The sequence below is a fragment of the Cinclus cinclus genome, chromosome 2 (genome assembly GCF_963662255.1).
Source record: "Cinclus cinclus chromosome 2, bCinCin1.1, whole genome shotgun sequence".
Lineage (NCBI taxonomy): Eukaryota > Metazoa > Chordata > Aves > Passeriformes > Cinclidae > Cinclus > Cinclus cinclus.
In genome coordinates, this window is record NC_085047.1 from 15277590 (window position 1) to 15302956 (window position 25367).

General features: G+C 43.7%; 1 protein-coding gene across 1 annotated transcript in view; it reads right to left on the reverse strand.

The window, feature by feature from the left end:
* Window positions 1-25367, reverse strand: part of MAP6 (microtubule associated protein 6) — a 46971-nt gene that overhangs the window by 11706 nt on the left and 9898 nt on the right. Inside the window, exons 2-3 of the mRNA XM_062511718.1 lie at window positions 3406-3619; window positions 1348-1544 (exon numbers count right to left, since the gene is read on the reverse strand). Coding sequence (XP_062367702.1) covers window positions 1348-1544; window positions 3406-3619 — 411 coding nt within the window. The remainder of the gene's footprint in view (window positions 1-1347; window positions 1545-3405; window positions 3620-25367) is intronic.

Below are 25367 nucleotides of genomic sequence, written 5' to 3' on the forward strand. Positions count from 1 at the left end.
AATAGCTCTGTTTGGTGGGATAAAGATTAATTCTTATGTATTTAGGACCCAATCCAGAAGTTAGGCACATAAATTTGGATTGGGACCACAACCCTCTCACTGATCCAGTGACCCGGATTTTGTGGCATGCAATGCCATTCTCTTGGGCCAGTTCATACTTTCTGACAAATGGTCCTGCTGTGTTTAGGGCTTCCAAACTGGTCGTGGGGATTTCCTAGAGTAAGAGCACAGCATATATGATTGAAACCCTGAGATCTTGTCTGGAGGGAGTCTAGGGATCCCAGCAACTTTTTTATGGCCCTCTTGAGATACTCATGAGCCAACATGAACATAAACAGCTGGAAGAATAAACACAATGGGGGCTGACAGCTCTAGCCAACCTTGGTGACACATTTCTTTCTACACCTTGGAAGGTCACATCTGCAAACTAAACCCCTTTTTGAAACCTAGCTCTGCCTGTTGGCATCCCAGAAGTGAAGAAAGCAGACCAAGATTCAAAACAAAACAGGAATAATTAACAAGATCAATAACTTAAGGGAAACAATAGGGAAGAACAACCTGCTGATAACCTAGCCTAACCTACCATGTGCTTGGAAAGTTTTCACTGCTCACTGCACCTTTCCTCACCAAATTTTTATTTTTTTAATCAAGGACTTCAAGTGCTGTTGATGAGTGAAGTTGCCTTGATGCAGCTAGACATACTCCCAGCTACCCTTGGGGAGGATTTGGCCCTTTGCTTCCATGGGATCTCCTTTCCTGTTGCTTCCTGGAGCAAAATTCCCATCAGTGTCGCTAGGGGAAAACATTCTTGGCCGTACCATTGATTTTGGTGGATTTACAGCATATCCATGGCACCATGAATGAACTGATCCTCTCTGCCTCCAAACCCCTTTACCTGCTGACACCAGTGGGAGATGACACAACTATGGCCAACCCAAAAGGGCCTCATGGGATGAGAGCACAGCCCCTCCGTGGCTCAGTGGGCACTTCCATGCTCTCAAAGCAGTGAAGAACCAAGCCTGAGGAAAGGGACAAGCTGTTAGATGTAATCACTGTTGACCCATCACCTTAATCTCTTAGGACCCTGCTTATGCCTCCTCACATCCCTCACTCTGTGCAGAGCCGTGTTGTGCAGGCAAAGCAGAACCTGACCTCAGAAACAAGGATTTCCTAATCCTCCTTGGAAATAAAACAGAAAAGCTTCTAATACAATCAGAACAAAAAGCAGATTAGAAGCCTCTAATTAATTTTGTGGCCTTTATTTAATCAAAGGAGGGGAAAAAAGGAAGGAAGGAAGAAAGAAAAGGGGAAAAAATGAGAAAGAAAGGAAAGTGCAGTGACATTTACTCTTTTGCCTCAGCCAGTTTATTGTTCATCTCTTTACTTTTCTCCTTATCCTCTGGCTTTGCAGTGTTGGAGGTCTCGGCGCTCTTTTTCTTGGCAGCCCGGCCAGATGCAATCTGCTTGTCTTTGGCCTTTTTCAGAGGTTTATGGCTTGTTGTGGTCTTTTTTGGTTTGGAAGGCTTTATGCTAGGCTTTTCCACCTGCATGAAGGGCGACAGGCAAAACAACAACACAGAGATGGAGAAAGAGAGAGAGAGGGAGAGAGAAGGACAGACACAAGGAAAAGTGGAAAACAGGATTTAGATCTGAAACAGCACAACTGTTACTTATCTGCTCATCACTGCCCTGCCACAGAGGCAGGGGAGCAGCTGAGCTTAAGCTGAGTTGCAAATGGACAGCTCCTTTCAGGATGCCCTGAAGTCACTGCCCCTGGAGCCAGCAGAGCCCATTTTATCTAGATCAGGATAGAGCAGGGTAAATAGGAGAGGGAATATTATCAGCAATTTTATCAATTTCTGCATCTTTCTCTGACTTCAGAAAGGGTTTTGCAAACCCACAGAGGATTGTCTCTCTCTGGGCTGGAAACAGAGAAATGATGCTCAGGACAAAGAGGCTGCTGTAAGTCTCCATCTTTCTTGCAGGAGGGGACTCCTCTGTTTGTCCTTAACAGTTTCCCAAAATGGAGAAAAATTACTTTGGGATACCTGGGGTGCAGAACACAAATAGACACATGAGCAAATTCCACAACAATGTCTTGTTTCTACACCACCAAAATAGGAAGGACAGTCACAAAAATTGAGGGAGAGCAGAAGCTTTCCTCTCTTACATGCTTGCCCTGCAATCCCTCTCAATCCTCACAGATCTAAGCACTCATCAACTTAGGGAACAACTTATGGTCCTCCATTTAAAACTTCATAGACTCACTCCTTCTATATGCAGATCCTCTGCTGGTCCTAGAAAACAAGGCTGGAAGACATTTCAGCTCAGGTCCTCCTCAACACATGTTCTCAATCTGATAAAAGCCAGAAGTGCATACTGTCAGAATCTGTGGAATTATCTGAATTAATGACAGACATCTGGCTCCTGGCATAAGTAAGGTGGGGCTCCTAAAATATTGAAGGGAGGAAGAAAAAGCTGTCTGGATAATCACATAGGAAATGACAACAGAAAAACCTCTTCATCTTGGCCCTACCCTCACTTCTTTACAGTTTGGCATAGGGCATTATTGTCTCCAAAGTGCCTCAAGCTGTCCTAGAGCCCATAGAATTATAGAACAGTGTGGGTTGGAAGAGTCCTTAAAGAACATCTCATTCCCTACCCCCTGTATGGGCTGGGACATCTTCTAGATCAACTAGACCTGGTTGCTCCAAGCCCCCTCAAATCTGGCACTGGACACTTCCAGGCATGGGGCAGCCACAGGGCCTCACCATCCTCACAGCCAAGAATTTCTTCCCAATATCCCTTCTAATCCTGCCTGGGAAGCCATTCTCCATTGTCCTGTAACTCCAGGCCCTTGTCCAAAGTCCCTCTCTAGCTCTCCTGAAGCCTTGTTAGGCACTGACAGGGGCTCTGAAGTCTCGCCAGAGCCTTCTCTTCTCAAAGATAAACATCCTCAGGTCTCCCAGCCTGTCTCCGAAACAGAGGTGCTCCATCTCTTGGAGCATCTCCGTAGTCTCTTCTGGACTCAGTCCAACAGATCCATGTCCTGCCCGTGCTGAGGACCCCAGAGCTGGAGGCAGCACTGCAGGTGGGGGTCTCACAGAGCAGAGGGGCAGAATGGAACAGGGGGGCAGAATCCCCTCCCTGACATCCCTGTCCATGCTGTGGGATCAACCCAGGACCCTGCTGGCTTTCTGGGCTGGCAGTGCACGTGGCCAGGATGCGTTTAATTTTTTATTCACCACCATCTCCAAGGTGGATCCTGAGATGCACCTGTTGGTTGGAATGAGGATACCACACAAGGGGAGTGACAGCAAGCAGTGTCCAGCCCAGCCTCACTGTGTTGGACATGTCCCACCAGAAGCAGGCATTGCCCTGGGTCCCTTCTGCCGTGTTTCTCACCTTTGGAGGTTCTTTGTAAGGTTCGCTGTAGAGAGTGCGTATCCTTCTGCGTTCCAGGTATTTGTTATCAGCTGGAGAAGGCTTACTGGTTTCCCCCTTGAACTGAGCACTGTAGCTGGTTTCATGGGTCATTTTCTCCTCTGGTGGCTTGTACTGGGGCTTTGCTTTTATCGCTTTCACGGGTTTGACATCTATCCAGGCTCTGAACTCATTTCTGAAGATCAAAAAGGAGAAAGATTCAGGAATTAAACCAACAGGAGAGCAATGATAACATGGGAATCGAGTCCTGCATTGTGCAACCAAGTCTCTGTGGAAAGGATTTTGCCTCCATCCAATCAGGTTTACATAGAAACTGTGTCCCAGCAACTCCTTTTTTACCTCATCCGAAACCTTTTGACGCATCATGAGAAATTAAAATGAAATGTGATCTATTAAAATCAGCCAGTCCTGGACACCCCTTAGCCATGCCTTAAAGTAGAGATCAGTATGATGCCACCCATATTGCACCTATTAGACAGAACAGTTTTGTTATTTCTATACTAACAGATAAATAGGACTAACAGATAACTAATTAACACAATACCAACTAAGATGTAAACTCAAGCAGAGAAAGGAATGCAGTTTATCCGATATATTGTGAGCTATGGCTTCCCTTTGTTAACTGATAGTGGATTCCTGAATTACAGGGCAAAAAATAATGCCACCTCTCATTTCTTTTGGACAGAGATGCAGCTTCTGGTAGAAAAAGCCCCAATCAGTTGAAAGTGTGAATCAGTATCTTCTGGACACATTCCGCTTCCCATCCACAGCTTCTTTCTCTTGTTTTTTGTAGTTCTTCCCAGTACAACACCAACAATCTTCCAGGCCATTTCAATTTCTCTCTAAAGCTCACCATTCACCTTAGAATGGAGAAGGAGAAACCCTAAAGGGGCTGCTAATTTGGGGCTTGTGCTCAGACATAGGCCAAGACAATGTTTAGATCCTTAAAACTCCAATGCAAACCAGGATCTATCCTACCACTATCCTACCAGAGCTGATAAAAGCCCTCTGCAAAGGGGTAAACTTTCCTTGGAAATCACAGAATTGCAGAATGGTTTGAGTTGGCCAGGACCTTAAAGCTCATCTCATTCCAACCCCTTTCCATGGGCAGAGACACCTTCCAGTAAACCAGGTTGCTCCAAGATCTTGTCTTAATTTCAGGACTTCCAAGGTATTAACCCCCTTAAGTTACAGACCCTGCACCTCCTGCCTGTTCCACCTAACCACTTTTGGATTGTATTGTTAATTTTCAGCCTGGCTAACTAGGTGTCCTGGTTTAAAAGACAAATGTCTGCCTAAGAAGGTGGGAACCTTCCTGAAATGGAAAATATGATCCCCTCCTAATTATTATAACTTTGAAATTATAGGGCTTTCAGGCAAAAAATAAGGGAAAAGGAATAACAGTTCTTTACTAATACATATTTATATTTATATTTATATTTATATTTATATTTATATTTATATTTATAATTATATTTATATTTATAACAAGGCAGACAAATATCAATGACAGCAGCAACAACAACAAAACAGACCCAACCCAAGGCAAGAAACCACCACACTGTTTCTCCCCCTCTCCCAGAACAATTCCAAAGATGTGCCAAGGCCCTGGCTACATCTTTTGTCTTTTAAATCGAGGTCCATTCACCATCTCTAGGACAAGAAATAGAGGAAAATTCCCCAAAGAAAAGGAAAAGAAAACCTAACCCCCAACACTAGGGAAAAAAACTCTGTGTAAGGGGGCTGCCAGTCAATCCCTTCCCATAATACTTTTGAACATGTTAATCAGCTTCAACCAAATTTGTCAAACTGGAATGGGGATATTCGGATGTACTTCTATGTACTCAGCTGTATTGAGTCCAGAGGATCAGGAAAGCTTAAGTATGGACATGTGAATGTCATCAGAGGATGCTCAGGCAGGGATGCTAGGCTGCAAAAGGTCATCTGTCTGTCCTGGCTGAGGACAGACAACCATGACTTGTCCCAGCCCAGCCACCATGCCTTGCCTGCCCTGTCATCTCTTGCTGCAAGGAAGGCGATGTCCTTCTGCACGTTCTAGCCCCTTGACCCAGAGAATGAATACCAGTTGGAGCTCTAGTTGTCCAAAAGGCAGAGCAGGGTGGTGGGGGGAAGACTGAGACCCTTTCCCTTTGTCCTTCAAGCCACACATTCTGACTGATGACTGCAGAGCAGCATCTTGGCTGATATGTGTGTGTGTGTGTGTGTGTGTGTGTGTGTGTGTGTGTGTGTGTGTTGCTGGTCTCTTTTTGTTCTGGGGGCAGTCCATGGGATTTACCAATTTTGTGTTTGTTTTTTATTTTTGCCCGTTGCAGTTTGTTAGCAAACTGTTATTTTTTCAGTTATCTACTCATCTATGTTCCTTATTGGTGGAAAATATATTCCTTATTGTTAGAAACTATAAAGGGAGACAGCTCATTCCAGAGCATTCTCCTCTAAATTGGTTCAAACCAAGACAGAATGACAAAGTTCATCCTAAACTCCTCAGAAGAGGTTTCTCCCTAGGATCCACTTTTGTTCCAAAGTAGACTATATATTTTCAGTATGTGGAAATAAATAAAATGGTAGACTAATTCTCTCTGCCCATCTGTCTCTCAGATTTCTTTCCTAGTGACTTCAAAACCCATTAGCTATTTTCTATTGTATTTGTGGCAGAAGGAGAAATCTCAGAGGTGGAAATCACAACAGCTTTCCTCAAGATCAGTGAACAGGCACTTGGGGAACATCCAAATGATGTTCTGCAGCTGAGGGAAAGAGGTGAAATTCATATTTCTCACTCATTCTCAGGACAGCTGAACAACCAGCCCCCACGGATCACCAGGTCAACCAGCAAGACCAAGCACAGGTTGCATCTACAGAACTAGAGACAAAGGACAAGGCTGTTGTAGTGTGGGTGTAGGGAGTGTGTTTTAAAGGTGGAACACAAACCAGGACTTATTCGTTCTGCTGCTCATAGTCTGCTGCTTTCTATAGAAGTGAGCTCTGAAGCAGCGTGATATTTGTTACAATAGTGCCTGCAAACTTCATTAGCAGATGTATTATGCAGATATAAACATGCAGAAAGTGACAGGCTTTCCCCCCACCCCCTGTGATCTCTGCAGAAAAGACACAGAAAAGTGTTGTCCTCCCTGTGGGCTGTCAGGGAATGCATTTCTGCAACACAGTTGGGCTCTTAATGCAACAATCAGTCTCATCTGACTGTAAGAAATGAGACTGCTTGTCTCCATCCTTGCTTTGCTGGTCTGAATGCAGATGTAATGATTCTGTGAGTACCCAGCTCCACTGTTCTTGGTGATTGGACTTGAACATTAACTACTTTGTCTTCCAAGATGAGCCTTTGCAGGCAATAATAGAACAGCAGCCATTCTTAGGTGTATGTGCACTGATACACTGTTGTCTACCAGCTCTGGAATAGCTCAGCCACAGCCTCTGGAAATGGAGGACAGAAGGCAATCAATCTAGAAATACCACACCTTGTTGACAAAGAAATTCTAAGTGCCAGCATGTCACATGGATTCACAGCACATCTAGTGGTAACGGGTTGCCCAGAGAAACTGTGGCTGCCCCATCCCTGGAAGAATTCAAAACCAGGTTGCATGGGGCTTGGAGCAACCTGATTTAGTGGAAGTTGTCCCTGCTCATGGCAGGGGGGTTGGAATAAGATGACCTTTAAAGGTCCTTTACAACCCCAACCATTCTGTGATTCTATGTTTGCATTCTAAATCTAAATCTAAATCTAAATCTAAATCTAAATCTAAATCTAAATCTAAATCTAAATCTAAATCTAAATCCTTTTCAGGCAAATGTTTCTATACCAGCTAATACACTACAACTGGTCCCTTTAAGTATGTGACAGTGCGGGCCACATTCATATGGAGTCCTACCACACCTGGGATGGACAAGCCACTCCCCATTGTTACCACATACATAGAATCAGACTGGTTTGATTTGAAAAGGACTTTTAAAATCATATAATTCCAACTGCCCTGCCACAGGTAGGGACACTTCCCACTAGATCACTGAAACAGCCAGTGTGTCCAGTTCTCCATATCTGCCACCCAGGGAATGCAGAGGAGAGAACCTCTGACCATTTGCTATAGTTACAGCTGGTGAAACAGGCTGGTCTCAAAGCCTATTGTGATATTCAGACAACACAAACTTTAAATAATGTTAATAGAATAGACACAGACTATCCTCTGCTGACTGCATCAGTGCACAGAAACTCAACATGGTTAGTGAGAACTAATTCCTAAGTCTCCATCTTTAGCACAGATGAGTGAGGGAAAACAACCTATTGGGAAGTGCCCTTGGAATGTCCAACCCAACAATTGCTTGGAAAAGCATCAGTTGCAACGGGTCAGAATTGCAACCAAGAGTGTGCTAGCAACCTTGCAACTTGGATCACCATACCTGAGTGTCAGGCACAGGGAATTTCCTAATGCAGAGTATGAAAGAGGAGGCAGGAGCCCTGCTTGGGGTCTGCATCTCTTTTGCTGGTAGGGATGAAGGGGATGTCTCAGGAAGGTAACCCAAACCCCCCTTCCAGGTCTGATGATTCTCACTCAAATGTCTGTCTGACACTGTTCAGTGTCACCATGACCTCGTGCTGTCCAAAGAGCGCATGGCACACCTACACTCTCTTAAGGCAGTTGGGAGTTGGTCTTTAAGGTCCTTTCAAACTCAAACCTTTCTATGATTCTATCATCTGGAACTGGCCTGAATCTCTAGGATCTTTACCTCACTCAGAGATGTTGTGTTATACATTTAAATACTTCTTATATGCAGTGAAGAAGTGAGAGGAAAATTAGCAGCTTTAAGAGTTAACTTTAAAACAAAAAATTATTCTGGGTATACTAAAAATATCTGTACTCTAAGGTACCATATTTGTTACTCCTGCAATACTAAAACTTATGCTGGTTTGGAGAAAGATCCTGTCATTCTGACACTTCCCTCATTATTATTTAACATTCCAAGGGCAGTTTCTGGGGAAGGTGCCCAAAAGTTACAAATACATTCTGTAATCTGAAATAAGCCCTGAAAATATTGCTTTCCCCTTATTTTCAGAACAGAAGGTCATAGTGGTGTCTGGACCTTCGAAGAATTCTGCACACCAAATTAGCTCCTGAAGTATTCAAGGAATGTGCTAGAACCCATCCTAAAAGAGGTTGGCCTCACAGCTCACTTAAACCTTTGCTCAAGCAACAAGTATGAACCATGGACCAGCTCCAGTCTGGATGTAACCAACTGGCACAGCTTAGTCCAGCTCTGATGAATTCTTCATCCAAGGGATTTTAAATGCTCTTAATTTCACTGAGGAAGATTTTAAGAACTGCTCTCTTTGCATTAAATGGAGGGTTGAAATACCAGCAAATTACATGTCTCCTAATTTTCTGCCTAGTTCTGGTCCCAGCCTTACAAAGAATAATACCTGAAATGGAACTTGAAATAAAGCTCAGTGAAAAAGAGTATTATCAGGCATCAGGTGAACTTTTGCAAGCCACACTCAACAGGAAAATTTCCCAGTGAGGGTAAAGTGAGCTTATCTATCTACAGACCTGATGAGAACACAAGAGCAGATGCATTACAAATACAAAGGCAGCAGATCTTAGATGACAGTAGCCTGGGGAGGTGGTGGCCTGATCCATATCCATTAAAGCCAAGCCTGCTCTCCACACGTATCAGTGAACACCACACTGCTCTTGCGCGAGGCTTTGTCCACTCTGATTGTTTTAATTGCACTTTCCCTTTGACTGAGGACTGCTGAAAGTGGTGACAAGATGAAGGTGACCTGAACAGCCTCTTTCAGCCCAGCCAGGGCACACTGGGCTTGAAATGAGCTCCCAGTTGTCTCTGGAGATGATTTTCAAGTCCTGTGAAGGCACAGGTTGCCTTTATCTACTGAGGACAAAGGAAAGACAGAAGGGGGAAGGAAGGAAGGAAGGAAGGAAGGAAGGAAGGAAGGAAGGAAGGAAGGAAGGAAGGAAGGAAGGAAGGAAGGAAGGAAGGAGCAAGGTTTAACCACTTCAAGCTTCCACCTTCTTTGAAGGACTTTAAAGAGAGGCTACATTTGCTCAGCAGCAGCAGCACAGTGTGTTCAATGTATTTTGCTGACAGCAGCTCTGCTGGCACTGAGCCAGGCCAATTCCCTCTTCTTGATGTACACACACAAAATAATGAATAATACAGAAAAAGGAGATTGGGGCATTTCATGGTGGAGTCCTGAACAGGAAGGATATTTCCAGCTTAATCTGGAAAAGTACATCTCGATGAAAGAGGAAAAATATTCAGATTTTTCACTGAAAAAAGAGAAAACTTTACAAAATATTAGGGGTAAAAATTTTAATTAATTCTAAAATGAAACTTTATTTTTTCAGTTTCTTTAATTCTTTTTCATCCAATTTTCTCCCTTTATTCTACTCAGGACAACACCAAAGACTATGAATCCTTTTATGAGGCAAAACATCAAAGTGCTTCACAAGGACTATTCCAGAACATCTGAAATAGTTTCTCTTTAACATTTCTCTAAACAAAAAAAACCAACAAAAATTATACATACATACATACATACATATATATATATATATATATATATATATATATATTTGAGCTATTTGAGCCAAACTAATCAGAAAATATGTAAATATGTCTGGGATTTTCAAATTATTTTGCCTTTCTGCAATACAGTGTCACATACTCTTAAGTATTCTCCTGCTCTTAAAACAGGAAAAGAGAGTTTGGTGAAATGAAGTAGTGGGAAACCCAAAATTCATAATAATGGCTGGTTGAATTCAATGCCAAAGGAGGACACTGAACTTCAGTATATAATGAGATTTAATTAAGTCATGGCTGTTTAGATGGATATCAAGAATATTCAGAGCTGTTTTCAGCATTTAACTGCTCCCTATAAACCATGAGCCAAAGCACAAGATATTCCATGATGTAGGAATCTCCTCTAGCCCCCCTCTAGTTGTCTGGTTCTGGCTGTGATTGGCCAGACACTGGACTACATGGATTCCAGGCAAATTCTTCTCAGAAAAGGTTGCTCAGTTGAGGAGCAGGTCCGTGTTTTGATCCCAAAGCTGTTCTCTTTTCTAATGTAAACAGAAATAAATACATTTGGAGTCAGCATAAACAGGTGCATCCTCCTGCAAATAACTGATTTTAAAGCCTGAGCAATGGTTACTGCTCTGCAAGAGCCAAAACCTGCCTCCTAGCCCATTTCCAGCAGCAAAGGAATGCTGCCCCATGCTGAGGTCCCTCATGCAATAATAAACAGTGCAATGTGCTCTTGCCTCGCAGAGAAATAAACCTGAAATTCTGAGGCGCAGTAATTTCTTGCTTTGCCTGATATTTTACTGCAACACAGCATGTCCCCTGCCCCCTAAGATACTGACTGGAGCTGTTGGAATGAGTTTGGAGGAGGCAGTGGAGGTGCTGCAAGGGCTGGAATCCCTCTGCTCTGGAGACAGGCTGGAGAGCTGAGGGTTTTCACCTGGAGAAGGCTCTCAGAGACCTTAGAGACCCTGCCAGTGCCTAAAGAGGCTCCAAGTCCCTGGAGACGGACTTTAGACAAGGGACTGGAGTGACAGGACAAGGGGAATGGCTTCCCACTGACAGACGACAGGGTCACATGGGATATTGTGAAGAAATTCCTCCCTGTGAGGATGGTGAGGCCCTGGCACAGGTTTCCCAGAGAAGCTGTGGCTGCCCCAATCCTTGGAAGCATTCGAGGCCAGGTTGGATGGGGCTCAGAGCATCCTGGTCTAGTTTAAAGTATCTTTGCCCATGGCAGGGGGCTGGAACAAGATGATCTTCAATGTCCCCTCCAGCCCCATCCAGTCTGTGATTCTGTGATTCAGCCATTTAATTCCATTTTCCATCCCAGCCTCCTTTAGTTAAAAGGTCAGTTCCAACCAGCTCCTGTTTTCAATGGTCTTGTCAACATGCAAGTGTAAGAGCACCCTTGTCACTGCCTGATGCATCTAGTGCCCCATCTCCAACTCCTACATGGAGGCTTAATGACAGATTTATGCTCTAATGCCTGTGCTATTATCTTGTACACAATAATTTACTGTAAAGCTTCAGTGAGGCTGTGAATGGTACGAAGAGGCTCCTGGCGGCCAAGATTATTTTTTTGCCCAAACAATAATCAACCTCTGAGACTTGCAGATATGCATGCACGCGCACACACACACACACACACACACACACACATACATAAACATATGTCCAGAGAACAAGTCTGTTTGGATAAGACAATTGTGCACAAAGATTAAAACAATGTGAAATATATGAATGAATTACTTTGAAACTTGGACAATGGACAATGGAGTGAATGTAAGCAGTATGGGGAGGGACCAGTATCTCTGAACATCCCTGGAGAGAGCTCATCAAGCACAGCACTGGCACAAAGAAGAGGAGAAAAGTACTGAGCCTTCAAGAAGGTGACTTTAGCACTGGATGAAGGAGGTTATGAGCAAGACAATCAATGTACTGGAAAGGATGAAACCAAGTCATTTGGCAGAGCAGAACCATGTTGCCATCCATTTATAAAAAGTGTTTGAGTCAGCAGCCCCCAAAGAATGGATATTGCATTGCTGAGGACCACGGAATATGGGCTTTCAAGGACGGAGAATTATTGTGCAGGCTGTCATGATTAAAACGTCACAAAACCAGCACTGAAGGTGATGGTGAACACTGCAGAGGGCCAAAGAGCCGAGTGAGATGCATCATTGTGGGTGAGTAACTCTAAGAGTAACATCCCAGCCAGCATGGACAGGTGCATGTATGATGCAAAAGTGTGAGATAAATCCTCACACTCATACTAAGTGGCACATCTAGGCAGCTTTGCCACACAAAAATCAACTTTGCAGACCTCAGAGTAAACACCAACACCCCCAGGATTGTTTCCTCCTTTCCACTGCTGCCTTCATCTTAGATCTGCTCTCCAGCCTGCAGCCAGCTCCCTGTGGTCCCCAGCCACAGTGGGAACATACTCTGAGCCTGATAGAAGATATCCATCACCATCTGCAACAGCCCAGGAGCCCACAGCCATCCCTATCTTCTGGCAGGTAAAGACGTGCCAAAGAGAACAGCATGGACTCTGGGGAGTCTAACACTGGGAGATCCCACATCAGAAATCCCAGAAACCAGGAAAAGGTGTATCTGGGGATCTGGAGAGAGGTTAAACCAAACAATACTGAGACCTCCTGGTGTGAACCACAATCCTGTGGAAATCTGCCAGTTTATACCACCCTGAATTTCCCTGTGTATTATAAACTTGTGAGTCCTGCTAAGGAAGGGACACATGTTGGCCATTCCATATAGTAGTTTCCATGTTGTCTCCATACATGCTTAAGCCTGTACAGATGATGAACTCAGTGTTGGTGTCACCAAGGAAGCCAGCCCATTCAGCCTGCTGGAAAAGCTCCCAGGGTGATCATAGCCTCAGCTTGCTTGCAGAAATAATCCATCTGTAAATGCCATGTTCACCCCTGGAAAATGGGTCAGGATCAGGTCAAAGTTCTGCCAACATCCCATTTAATTGCCTGCATGTCTATTCTCCAGTGGGTTGGTCTAGGAGCAGTAACTCAGTCCCCTTTTCCTCCAAAAGGACAGAAAACTGTAAAATTTGCCACGCAGTTAACAAACAAAGCAACGGAGTGCTGTAGGATTGGGAAAAGTGTTGCCACAGGCAGATCTAGATAGGCTGAAGGAACCAGAACAGCATGAGTAGAGCCTGCAGCAGGACTTCTGTCCCTGCCACCAGAAAGCTTATCTGTTGTTTATTACCTGGTGCAACAACTCAGGGCATCTTGCTCTGAGTAAAGCACCACATAAGCCTTGGTGAAAGACAGTTTTGCCTCGTAGCAAGTTATTCTGGTGCCACAGGATTGATGCTTTCAGCTGACAGTAAACGTTGCTGTGGGAGCAGATGTGGGACAACAAGCTGGAATTTCTGACTGACGGACACTTCACTTTACAAACTACAAAAGCTACACCATATCTTCACAAAGCAGAGATCTGCACAGTCCTTGGAATGTGTGGGGTCTTCTCCCCAGCGTTGAGATGCTGACTTTCATGGTTACTCCCCTGGGGGTTGAGTGATATGACTCTGTGTACCCCATCATCAATTGGTGGCAAATTACACTGACTCCTGATCTATATTGTTTCTCTGCCAGCTATAATACAGGTACATTTATATCGTGCACTGTTTTATGTTATCTAGTAGTAATCCTTTGTTTTATCCTGTGCAGTAAGTAACCCTGTTTAAGGCCTTTCATCCATTAAGCTCCTGTCTCTTCAAGAATAACTCATTTTATAATAGACCTGATTGGCCATTCTTAAGAATTTGCAACCCAGAGCAATTTAGCTGTGAGTCACCTGAGTAAAGCTGCTGCCAAAAATCTGAAACTAAGGCAGGGCTTGCCTAACACACTCACTCAAACCATAACAGAGCCAAAGTGCTCTTTTGAGAGTTTGCTGGGCCAAAGAGCATCCCATATCTGACTCTCTGTTCAAGACAACACACACCACTGCACAGAAATACAGACATGTGAATTAAATAGGCTCATCTATTAGGGTCCCAGGGATAAAAACCCTTGAGAAGAAACCATCATGTTATGAAAAGTGGAAGAAATTGCAAAGACAACGTAGCACTGGAAATTCTTTTCGAAGTGCGAAGACTTTTTAGTGTAATTCATGGTGAACGCAATGAAGTAATTCAAATATCTAATGGGATGCAGAGAAACTGGCAGCTGCCTGCCTCTGCTCATCCTCATGCAAAAATGAATCACTGAATCTTTAAGAATGGAAAAGCCCTCTAAGATCATTGAGTCCAACCAGTCCCCCAGCTCTGCCAAGCCCACACTAACCCATGTTTCCAAGTGCTATATCTATCTGTCCCTACTAAATCCATCTGTCAAGTCTCTCCAGGATGGGGACTATACCACTGCCCTGGGCAGCCTGTGTCAAGGCTGAACACCCCTCATGTGATGGCCTTGTGAGCCTTTGGTTCTAGTGGGATTCTTGGCAGAGAGATGTTTTCACACCTCATATAAAGTGTCTGAAGATACAAATTGCAGGTGAACTAAAAGTGCATTATGTCAGTTCATCAGAAAACTTTAACACATTTTTAGTGGCCCTTAGCTGTTCCATAGATGTAAATATGGACAGTAAACAACTTCCTGAATCAGATCTTCATTCTGCAAAATCTATGAATGAACCCATGTGAATCCATGATGTGACTTGTAAGAGGAGAACCTATTGCAGCAAAATGTGCTAATGAACACCTAGGAAAATGAAGCTTTTTAAGGTCAAATAAAGTCATTGCATTTCACAAACTCAATGTCATTAGTCCTTGATGGAGATCCAGCAGCAGGATGAGGAGAGAAGCCAAAGGCATCAATTTTCAGCAAAGACAGGACAGATGGTTGGTTAAAGAATCAAAGAGCAACTGCCCAAGGAGATGCAGGACAAGTGAATCTCACTGACAGCACCTCTGGTCAATTAATAGAATACTAGAATGGTGGAAGGGACCTTAAAACTCCAATTTCCCTGCCATGGGCACAGATGCCTTCCACCTATACCAGGTTGCCCCAAATCCCACACAGCCTGGCCTTGAACACTTTCAGGGATGGGATAGCAACATCTTCCCTGGAAACCTGTGCCGGTGTCCTTTCACACTGTTAGGGGGAAGTTCAGCAACTCCAATTACTCTCATAGTGCTGGTCAGGGACTGCTGGGGAAGCCTTCCTTCCCAGACTTTATGGGAAGCTCTGCTTTGAAGCTGCTTGAGCCCATCCCCAGCTCCTGTTTCCTAAATCTGGCCCCTTCTCCAATAGGTGATGCTGCAGTCCACTGCATGGGAACTGTGAGGTCTGCCCTTGAGGCAAAAGATGGAGATGGGTGGTGCCTGGGACCACAAGTAAGATTTTGTCTGAATTTCCTCAATTACTATCCAAATCATGGATACAGAAGGATGGGTCTCCCTGGAGAAAGGTCAGGATATCACTGTTGACAGGAAGTAACTTTTCTGTCGCAGCAATATAATTTGACTTGCTGTATTTTGCTGCTCCCTTCAAGGAATCATTACTTCCCTTCTTCCTTATTGTTGTTCTTAGATTCTGTTTCTAGTCTGCATGACTGTAGTTACTCACATGGGAGTAGAAATAGATTAACCAGTAAAGTGAGTAAAGGAGAAAGATGGTGAAAATTAAATAGCAGCTAATTTTTTTTGCCATTCCATCGATGATTTGGGCAATATTATTTGCTCCTCACTGCAGTAGCTACTATATGAATGTATTTCAATATCCTGTAAATGCTGATTGGGCAGGTGTCCTAAAATTGAACTATTTACATGAAAAATGAAGAAATTAGGTAGTCATATATCTTGGAGTGATTTATGATGATGGTCTACCTCACGATCCTCTCCTTTATGCCCAAAATGTTGGTTGATGTATCTTTAAGGCCCAGGACTGGGTGTGTGCAGAGCTGGGAATGGGGAACTTTGGGCTCTTCGGCCACTTTTTTCAAAGACTTACTAGCGAGGCGTTCCATGACCTGTGTGGTTTGGTTTTGTTTGGCTAGCTTGGTTTTTTTGTTGGCCCAGGAGAGAACCTTTTTCCTTCCCTGGCCTTGGAGAAACTGCAGGAGCAATCTTTCATCTGCCTTTGAGGTGAAGTGAACAGCTGCTGGTCTGAGACCAGAGAAGCATGACCGGCAGCAGCGGGAGCTTCATTCCAGCCCCCAAACTTTGGGAAACTGAGACAGGGAGAGAAAGCACACCAACAGGCTCCAGCCAGGCTGCTCAGTCTGCCATGCAGAGGAGGCTGATACCAAACAGTCACCAAATTTTCATCTGCTGCTCAAACTGCTGTGTGAGGCTTCTGTTTGGATTTTTATCCGGAGAGAGAAGTCAGAACTATTTTGTACTCCATGTTGTGAACGGGTATTTTTCCTGGTGTCTGGGGTTTTTGTTCCGGTGTGTGTGGGGGGGTAAAGTCTGACACTTTAATATTTAGCAGTTACTTTTTTCCCCCTTGCCTTGCAGGCATTCTGTTTGTTAATAAACTGTTGGATTTGTTTGGTTTTTTTTCACTTTCACCATTAACATTAATTTCCGATTGGTGGAAAGTGACTGTTGTAACCCTTTTAGAGGAGACAACTCTTTAGAAGAGGGTCCTCTCCTAAATTTGTCTCAAAACTAAGACATAACAATCTGAGTTTCAGTTAATATATGAAGGCAATTCCAGTGTGGGCTTTCATAGACGAAGTAGTCACCTGGTTTCAAATACTTTACAAGTCCAAAGTGAGCAAAAGGCAGATGCTAGGAAAAGGGAGGTTATTAATAGGAATTCCCATGGACATTCATGGAGGAGACACTGAGGAACAAATACTTTGACTGCTAAGTAAAGAAGCAGTAAACCAAGTCCCAAGGCAAAGTTAATATCCAGAATATCACAGAATTGCAAAATGGTTTGGGTTGGAAGGATCATTAAAGACCATCCAATTCCAGCCCCCTGCCATGGTCAGGGACACCTCCCACTAGACCAGCTTGCTCCAAGCCCCATCCAGCCTGGCCTTGAACCCTTCCAGGGATGGAGCAGTCACAGCTGCAATGGGCAAGCTGTGTCAGGACCTCACCACCCTCACAGGGAGGAATTTCTTCCCAATATCCCATCCAACCCTGCCTTTTGTCAGTGTAAAGCAATTCCCTCTCATCCTGTCACTCCTTGTCTAAAGTCCCTCTCTGTCTCTCCTGGAGAGAGGAGTAAGTACTTCTAAGTACTAGAAGAGGTTCCAAGGTCTTCCCAGAATCTTGACCCTGTGGTAATTGAGTTTTTCCTTGCACTGGGCTGGAGCAGTGACACATGGCTGAAAGTCCAATGCAGAGAGTGTTTTGAATACTGCCTACTTCTTCTGTCCATGCTGCTCATGGCAGGTAAATTCATCATCTAACTCTGCAGTCACCTGGCACTATCCCTGTGTCCACCTTCAGCGACCTGCAGAGATGAGGGAGATACTGATGTGAGGTCCCAGCTCTAACTACTCTCACAACAATGGATGCCTACAGGATAGACAAGCTTGCAGCTCAGCTCAGAGGCCAAGCAGCCAGGATAACCTCTTGTTTTCTGCTTGATCACTGAACTTAGTGTTCTTGCAACAACCAGGCGCCATGTAAGTGATCTTATGATTTAACATCCCAGAGCCTCTAAGCCCAAAGTACCTTCTGTGAAAGCAAATCACACAGACACATGCTTAGGGTCCAAAGAAACCCAATTTTTTCCCATTTTAGTGTACAAAGACAAATACAGACATATAATCCAAACTTTTATTTATATATGCTTTTGGTGCATAATATCTTGTTCTTGGAAATAGAAGGAGAATTCAAATCCATGATGCTTTATCCATCCTCAAGGCATGCATATCTTCTAGTGGCACTCCCACTGACCAGAGGTTTAAAATCATGGAAGCATGGAATGGTTTAGTTTGGAAGGGAAAGACCATATAGTCCACCTTCCCTGAAATAAGCAGGGATATTTTCAACTAGATCAGCTTGCACAGATCAGGTAATGGTTTATATTTATTATACAAAAAAAAATGATATTAAAAATATAATACTAATAAAATACATACATTTTATATATACTATATAAATGTTTACATATAGTATATAAAATGCATAGTAATAAAAGTATTGTCACACATATTCTTTGCAATAACTACTCTGGCAGAAATACATCCACTGGGGCACCAGATCCAACATGATGATTATTCCACAGCAAATATTTCTGCAGGTTGATGGGCTACATTTCCCTGTTTCCAACTATGTCCCAAGTGTGTAACACAAGTCAGGGACAGTGAAAAGTGCTACACACAACATGGGTAATGTGACAACTACACAGCCTTGAATAATGCAATACAGATGTGGATGAATGCAGATTAACCTACATTTGGTCCAATCACCCGCCTCTGCCATGCTTATGTGTGTGTATTTGAGGTTGTCCTATTTCCTTACAAAATCTGATATATATATATATATATATATAATGAATCTAAAGGATTTTTTACACATTCAAAAGTGACAAGCCAGTCACTGCCTTTGACTGAATACCGCTTGTTAGCGGATGCCCTCCTGTGCAATGTTGCCAATGAATGTTTCTGTACTTGAAATTAAGATTCTGTAATTATTTTTAACTGAAAAAAAACCATAACAGATCTGGGTGGGAACTAAGTAGATGAAAGAAGAGAGCTGAGGCTTGAGCAAAGATCTTAGGATAAAGGATTACTGAGCTAAGAGAAAGGCTGAGTTGGATTTCCCCTCCCATCTTTACCCTTAAATACTGTGTTATTGCAAAGGCTGCAAAATCCTGTTATAAAATTGGTTTGTGCTGTAGACATCAAGGTGCAGAGTTTGCATAATATATGTGGAGTTACTGGAGAGGAAATGTGGATTATTCCGTTGAAATTGCCCTGGGTGCTGTGAGGAAGGTTGCTCTAAAAAGCACCATGAAAATCTAGGACAAGGCAGAAGGGGTTTAAACTGAAAAAAGGGTGATTTAAATTAGATATTAGGAAGAAATTTCTCCCTGTGAGGGTGGTGAGGCCCTGGCACAGGTTGCCCATTGCAGCTTTTGCTGCCCATCCCTGAAGTGTCCAAGGCCAAGCTGGATGGGGCTTGGAGTAACCTGCTCTAGTGGAAGGTATCCCTGTCTATGGCAGGGGGTGGAACTGGGTGGTCTTTTAAGGTGTCTTCCAACCCAAACCCTTCTGTGACTCTGTGACTAAAGTGGGATGAGCAGAGAATTTCATGGGACAGTGTGGGAGAACTGGGAGTTGGGAAAGCTTCTTTGGGAGGAGACAAAGTTAGCATGCCCATGAATCTTCTTAGGAAAACATACAACACACCAGCACAAGTCACTGGGACTGTGTTGGTGTAATGAAGAGCAGAATGAGAGCAATTAAAGTTTATCACTTTTAACAGTGCAACACTCAATTCATTCCACTTCCAGTTAATATATCTTTCTTTAGAAGCTATTCCTACCAGAAGGAGACACAGAAGTTAGATGAACAGTAGGGAATGAAAAAATGCTCCGCATTTTTCTACCCCAAGCCTGGGAAACTGCCAGGATCACTTAAACATCAATAATGCAATGGGGAGGACTCACTGACTCCAGCTCTGTAACAACTTGATTAGTCCCATGGTACCAAATCTGTAAATAGTGGACCACCAAAACTGCCTTGGGAAGACACAGCAGAAGGCACTGGAATAGATGGCTCTGTTGTGAAATCTCCTCCTAATTACTTAAAAACAAGGACTGGTATGAGTGAACTAAGCAACCAGTGGTCTCTGCAGGTACCACACTGTCCACACCAAAGCCGTCGATAAGAAGGGCTAAGGATGACTGTAGGAAAGCATTATATGGAAAACAGAGAGAAAGCATGTTGTGGAAGAAGGTTTTTTATAATTAATTGGTTATTTCCAAGGGCTCCGCCAGTGTTTGCGCAGAGTATAAAGCTTTGAAAGCAAAGCTCAGACCAAATGGGTTGTGTCTTTATATCAAAGGTGCTTGTGTCCAGAGGGGCCTACTGTGCTCCATCAAAAGCATCATGCTGAGCATACCAAAAACATCAGGGAGACACAACATTCACACATGCATGAGAAAGAAAATCCCAGGCTATGTGCACAGCTGCCTGTGCTAGCAAAAGCACTGTAGAAATATTGTGTGCAGCAGTTAAAGCCTGGAGAGCTGCACAGGATGGGAGAAAACCACAGAAACACTCAAGAGATTCAGAGCCTATTCCCATTTCAGGGAGTATCTTGCATGGTGGTGATTTGTGAAGCTGATGGGATGTTATGACCGATCTGATGTCCTGGGGTCTTTTGGCACCTCCAGGCCCATCCTGAAACATCTGGAGGAGGTTGCAAATGGGCCACTTGCTTAGAGACAGTGCTGCACTGATGCTCATGTGGACAAAGACACCTGGTCTAGAGGATTATTTAGAGGATAATGTGGCTGTAAATAGCCTTAAAAATATATCTGGATCATGGAAACCCACTTCCCAAGAAAGGCACCATTAACATGGAACTGAATAAAAGTATTTATTCACTGCATAATCTTCATGCACCACCCATGCCAGACCTACCTGACAAACCCAGCTGCCAGCACACATAAGTGTGCACAGCAACCCTTTTTTAAGAAAGAAAAGCTCCCAGGCAGTAAATTTAGGAACTAAAAAATAGAAGCACCACTTTTATATGTCTTTTGTGAAGAGCTAGAAGGAGGATTTGTTGTTACAATGCACTTTCGTGCACACAGCAAATGTCAGCCCCTCCAAGCCATTTGTATCCTGCTGGGTAAACACTTTGTCTCATTTGAAAATGAGGCGATCTGCAAATACTTCTTCCTTTGGAGTTGTTCCAAACTTAATCGAAAAATAAAACATGTTAGAGACAAATGTATTAAGCAGTTATTTAATTGAGAGGAGAGATGATGGAAAAATGCAGAGTTCTTGTCTCTCAGGCAGAGCATGCAGGCTTTAAACACACTCTTAGATTGATACTTATTGCAACTGACAGAGCAGAAAGCCTCAGAAAAAGCATTCTTTCCCATCCCATAAATAATTCACCTCCTGTAGCAGTTCATAAAATGTTTATATTAAGTAATAATTTAATTTGGCATTGCAAAAAAGCCCTAACTAACATGCTAGCAATTCAATGGGGTCATTCTTGGCTGTACTCTGCTCTGTTTGGTCAAGTCCTGGTCCTGCCCTGAATAGGGTGTTTTCCATTGATCTCTGCAACAGCTACATGAAGCCTACTCTTGAATAGTAGAATGAAAGAATCTTTTATATTGGAAAATACTTCTATGATCATCAGGTTAAACCATTAACCCAGCACTGCCAAGCCCACTATTAACCCATGACCCCATGTGCCACATCCACACACTTTCTGAACATCATGAAGTGTTTTCCAGCCAGGCAGGGCAGGTTCAGTGGTCCCACATTAAGCTCTGCTGTCAAGTAATGATGATTTTGATTTCAAGCCAACATGACTGTGAGGAGGTTGTGAGCCCACTAACAAGTTATTTGGTCTTGGTTGCAAAGATACACAAGGTCCAACATGGGGTAAGGCTCCAACAGTTGGACCCCAACATGGGATGGAGGATTGAGAGCATGGCAGGGAGGAGAGAGGGTAGTGGGATGATTGACAATCAGCAGAAGCCATGAAAATAATAGAAACCAAATGTCACCACACATACACCCAGGCAGTTTTCATTAAAACTCTAGTTGCTTGATCCAACCTGTGCCCTGAGGAGCATAAATAAAAGCTAGCAGCACCAAGGTCACTGTAGACAAAAAAAAAAAAAAAAAATCAATGCAGAGAATGAGTGGTAATGACTTTTTTTCTCCTAGATTCACAGAGAGGGATTGTGGAGATATCCTCCTGGCATCTCCAGAGATGCACAATATCCCTTGGACTTTGTCCAGCAATGCACTTAAGGCATTTTTAACTTTTGACATTCAAGTTTTGCTCCTCTTGGCTGTGACAACAGCAGGTTTGAGCATCCTAACCCACTGTTACATTTCATAGATGTGAAGTTAATAATCCATTTCTCTCTTCCAAAACCATTCCATACTTTCCAGCTTCCTACAATGACCATGTCTGCTGCGCTCCTGGCCTCTCTAATGGGTGTCCTCAGAACTTTCTCTTGTTCATAACTGCTGAAGTACAAAAAAAAATCTACCCGAGTCTTGGCTAATCTGGAAAGATTATTAGACATCCTCTCCATGTATCTCAGTACATTACTTGCCCTAAAGTATTTATTTCAGAGTGCTTTTGTTGTTATTTATTGTTTTTTAACATGAAGTAACAATTACTGACATGTAATTTGTGATTCCCTGCAGAATTGTTCCTCCACCAGCTGTTCCCATCTGCACTGGCACTGCAGCTGATCCCTACCTCTTTGTCATTCCCAGCCCTCACCTCTCCTGAACTGCCGCTTCTTTGTTTCAAGCTACATCTTCAATATGTCAAAATCTCTTTGAATTCCAATCCATGCAAAATGATTTAGCCAAACATAAGTGATGGACTGAACATGAGATTACATGGATGAAATATGGCTCTGGACAGGCTCCCAGGTGGGAAGGTCCTAATGCCACATTTTGTCCTTATAAATCTCTTTCCTTTAATAAAGTCTCAGTTAGAATTACAGGAAGAACATAGTCCTGCAAAGGTAAATTGCCTGTGGGATATTTAAGGCATCCTCCACCTAAAGAGGCTCCAAGAAAGCTGGAGAGCAACTTCGGACAAGTGTCTGGAGGAACAGGACAAGGGGAAATGGCTTCCCACTGCCAGGGTTAGATGGGATATTGGGAAGAAATTCTTCCTTCTATGGTCCTGGCCACAGGTTGCCCAAAGCAGCTGTGGCTGCCCCATCCCTGGACATGTTCAGCATCAGAATCTTATTGATGGATGAGTTTGAGATAAATAACCCCTAAGTGATGTGAATGACCTGTGCAAAACTGAATTGGTAGTCATCAGCTGAGAAAAACCCAAGGAATGACACGAGAACTCAAAAGCTGCTGCCCCTCAGGCTGTCCACCAGTGATCCTTGTCAGATCACCTGAACACGGACATCTCTTTACCTGCAGGGTGGGTGTAAATGAATTAAATCAAAGGGAAAAAGAGGAAAAATCTAGTTTTTTATATATTTTGTAAGTAAGTATCTTCTGCTTCCACAAGATCTTACACTGAACATTATACAGTAATTTCCTGTAATTTTTAATAAGTAGAATATCCTTAATCATTTGTTCCTTTGGAAGCTTGAACACATTTCCAGCACCTGTGCAGCTTCCCAAGGGATGTCTCCACACAGCAAAGAGGCATAGAGTGTGCACATCAATTGAGGTCATGGAGATTCCCCTCACTTCCCCTTCTGCATAGCACACACATGCAGCTCCTATGTCAAGGGCATAGCCCTGAACCTGGATACTGTCAGGCTCTAGCACCCAGCAATACTTCTGTGGGCTGGAATGTAATGTCTGCTGAAATCCAGACTGGGGACCAGATTAATTTGGAACTGTCTGCAAGTGTTTTGAGACCTTAAAACAAAATACAGCCTCTATCTCAGTGCTTACAGCTCCCCTCATTAGAGCAACACGGGGATGAAAGTGGGGCACAGCAGTTCACCACTTTCACATCTTCACTCTTCCCAGACCATAATTATAAGACAAGCCTCTGTTTCCTCCTATTTGGCATCATACCCTAAGTCTGACACAAAAAGACCAATTTTACACAATCATCCAGTTTTACTTCCCACCCAATATCCATACCAAACATCAGTGTGATATAGTCCAAAGCCTGATCACAAGTTTCCAGCACTAATTCCTTGGAGCACCCCTACTGCCCATGAGGGTGTGAGAAAGATGATGATATGTATGCCATCACCACTGACGGACTACTAGACATCAAGACCCACTGGAAGACCAAAGATTGAGACAGGAAGGGCTGGACAGACACACCTGGTTGCAATTCACAACCACAATGTGTTTAGTCTAAAGAAACATCTTTCAGTTATTCCCTGCCAACTTTGGACATCGCACCACCCAGCAAGGTCTTTGTTCTAGAGGAAGCTGAGGACCTCCCCTAACCACGTAACTCTAAGAGCTGGGCTTTGCAAACTCTTACCAAAAATACTGCCAAGACTTCCATGACTAGAGGTACCAGCAGAAACCTAACCAGAAAACCATCCTCTAAGGCAATAGATGAGCTTGTGTGTTCTGAGGGTTTCCAATTTCCAAAGCAGACAAGGAGACAAATTGCAACTGGTCATAAAAGAGAAATCTCTCTTGGGAGGATGAAAATCCTCCATGTACAGGGATCAGCATGCCATGCAGTCCTAGAACAATCATGAAGAAGAATCTTAGGAAACAGGGCTGGGGAGAATCTCAAGAGCACATTCAATTCATCCCATGCTCTGGGATCAGGATCAAACAATGGACCTTTGTATCTCCTCTGAAGGTTGTCTGGCTTTCTGGAAATGCTACTGACAGTCAGTGGCTGAAACAACCTGTCCTGTGTCATTCACAGAATTCACACCAGCCAAATGCTGCAGACCCTCTCAGCTCTGTGGATTACACAGAGCCATGGGAGAATTTCTGCGAGATACCAGGAAATCACCTCTCCCCTTAAAGCAAGTTGTGGCTGCCCCATCCCTGGAAGTGTTCCAGGCCAGACTGGATGGGGCTTGGCGAAACCTGTTCTAGTGCAGGGTGTCCAGGCCCATAGCATGAGGTGGAACTGGATGAGTTTAAAGGATCCTTTCTACCTAAACCATTCTGTGATTCTGTCATCCTGCTCCAAGCTTTGTCCCAGAGCTGCTGTGCTCTCAGAAATTTTACCCACCAAGGGAGACTCCATCACTGCAACTTCCAATGCCACCTTCCTTGCTCTCTGCATGATGATGCTGCCAAAACCCATCCCAGTTCCCCAAAGGGAACACGTGTTCTTTTCTTGTGACCTCCCTCCACTGGGCTGCTTGCCAACACATCCCTCTCTGGGAATCCTGTGTGTGAGTTGCCATAGCTGCTGGCTGACACTGTGACAAAGCTCTGCTGTTTGGCTGAGACCCGTGCCTTTGTCCCCTGGATGTACAGGATACCTGGCTGGGGGCTATCAGCCATGGCAAACCCAGCCCAGGGCTTTCATACCTTCGTAGGATCTTGCTTGAGTAACCTTCAATCCCACATTCCTTCCCTCATCTCCCATCTTCTGCACATCCATTTATATCCAAATAACAAGAACAAAAAACATGTTCAAAGTCCTGATCTGCGACCCAGCATGCTGGTGTCCACAAATCCAGCACACTGGAATAATCAGACCTTGTCAGCTAATTCCCTCC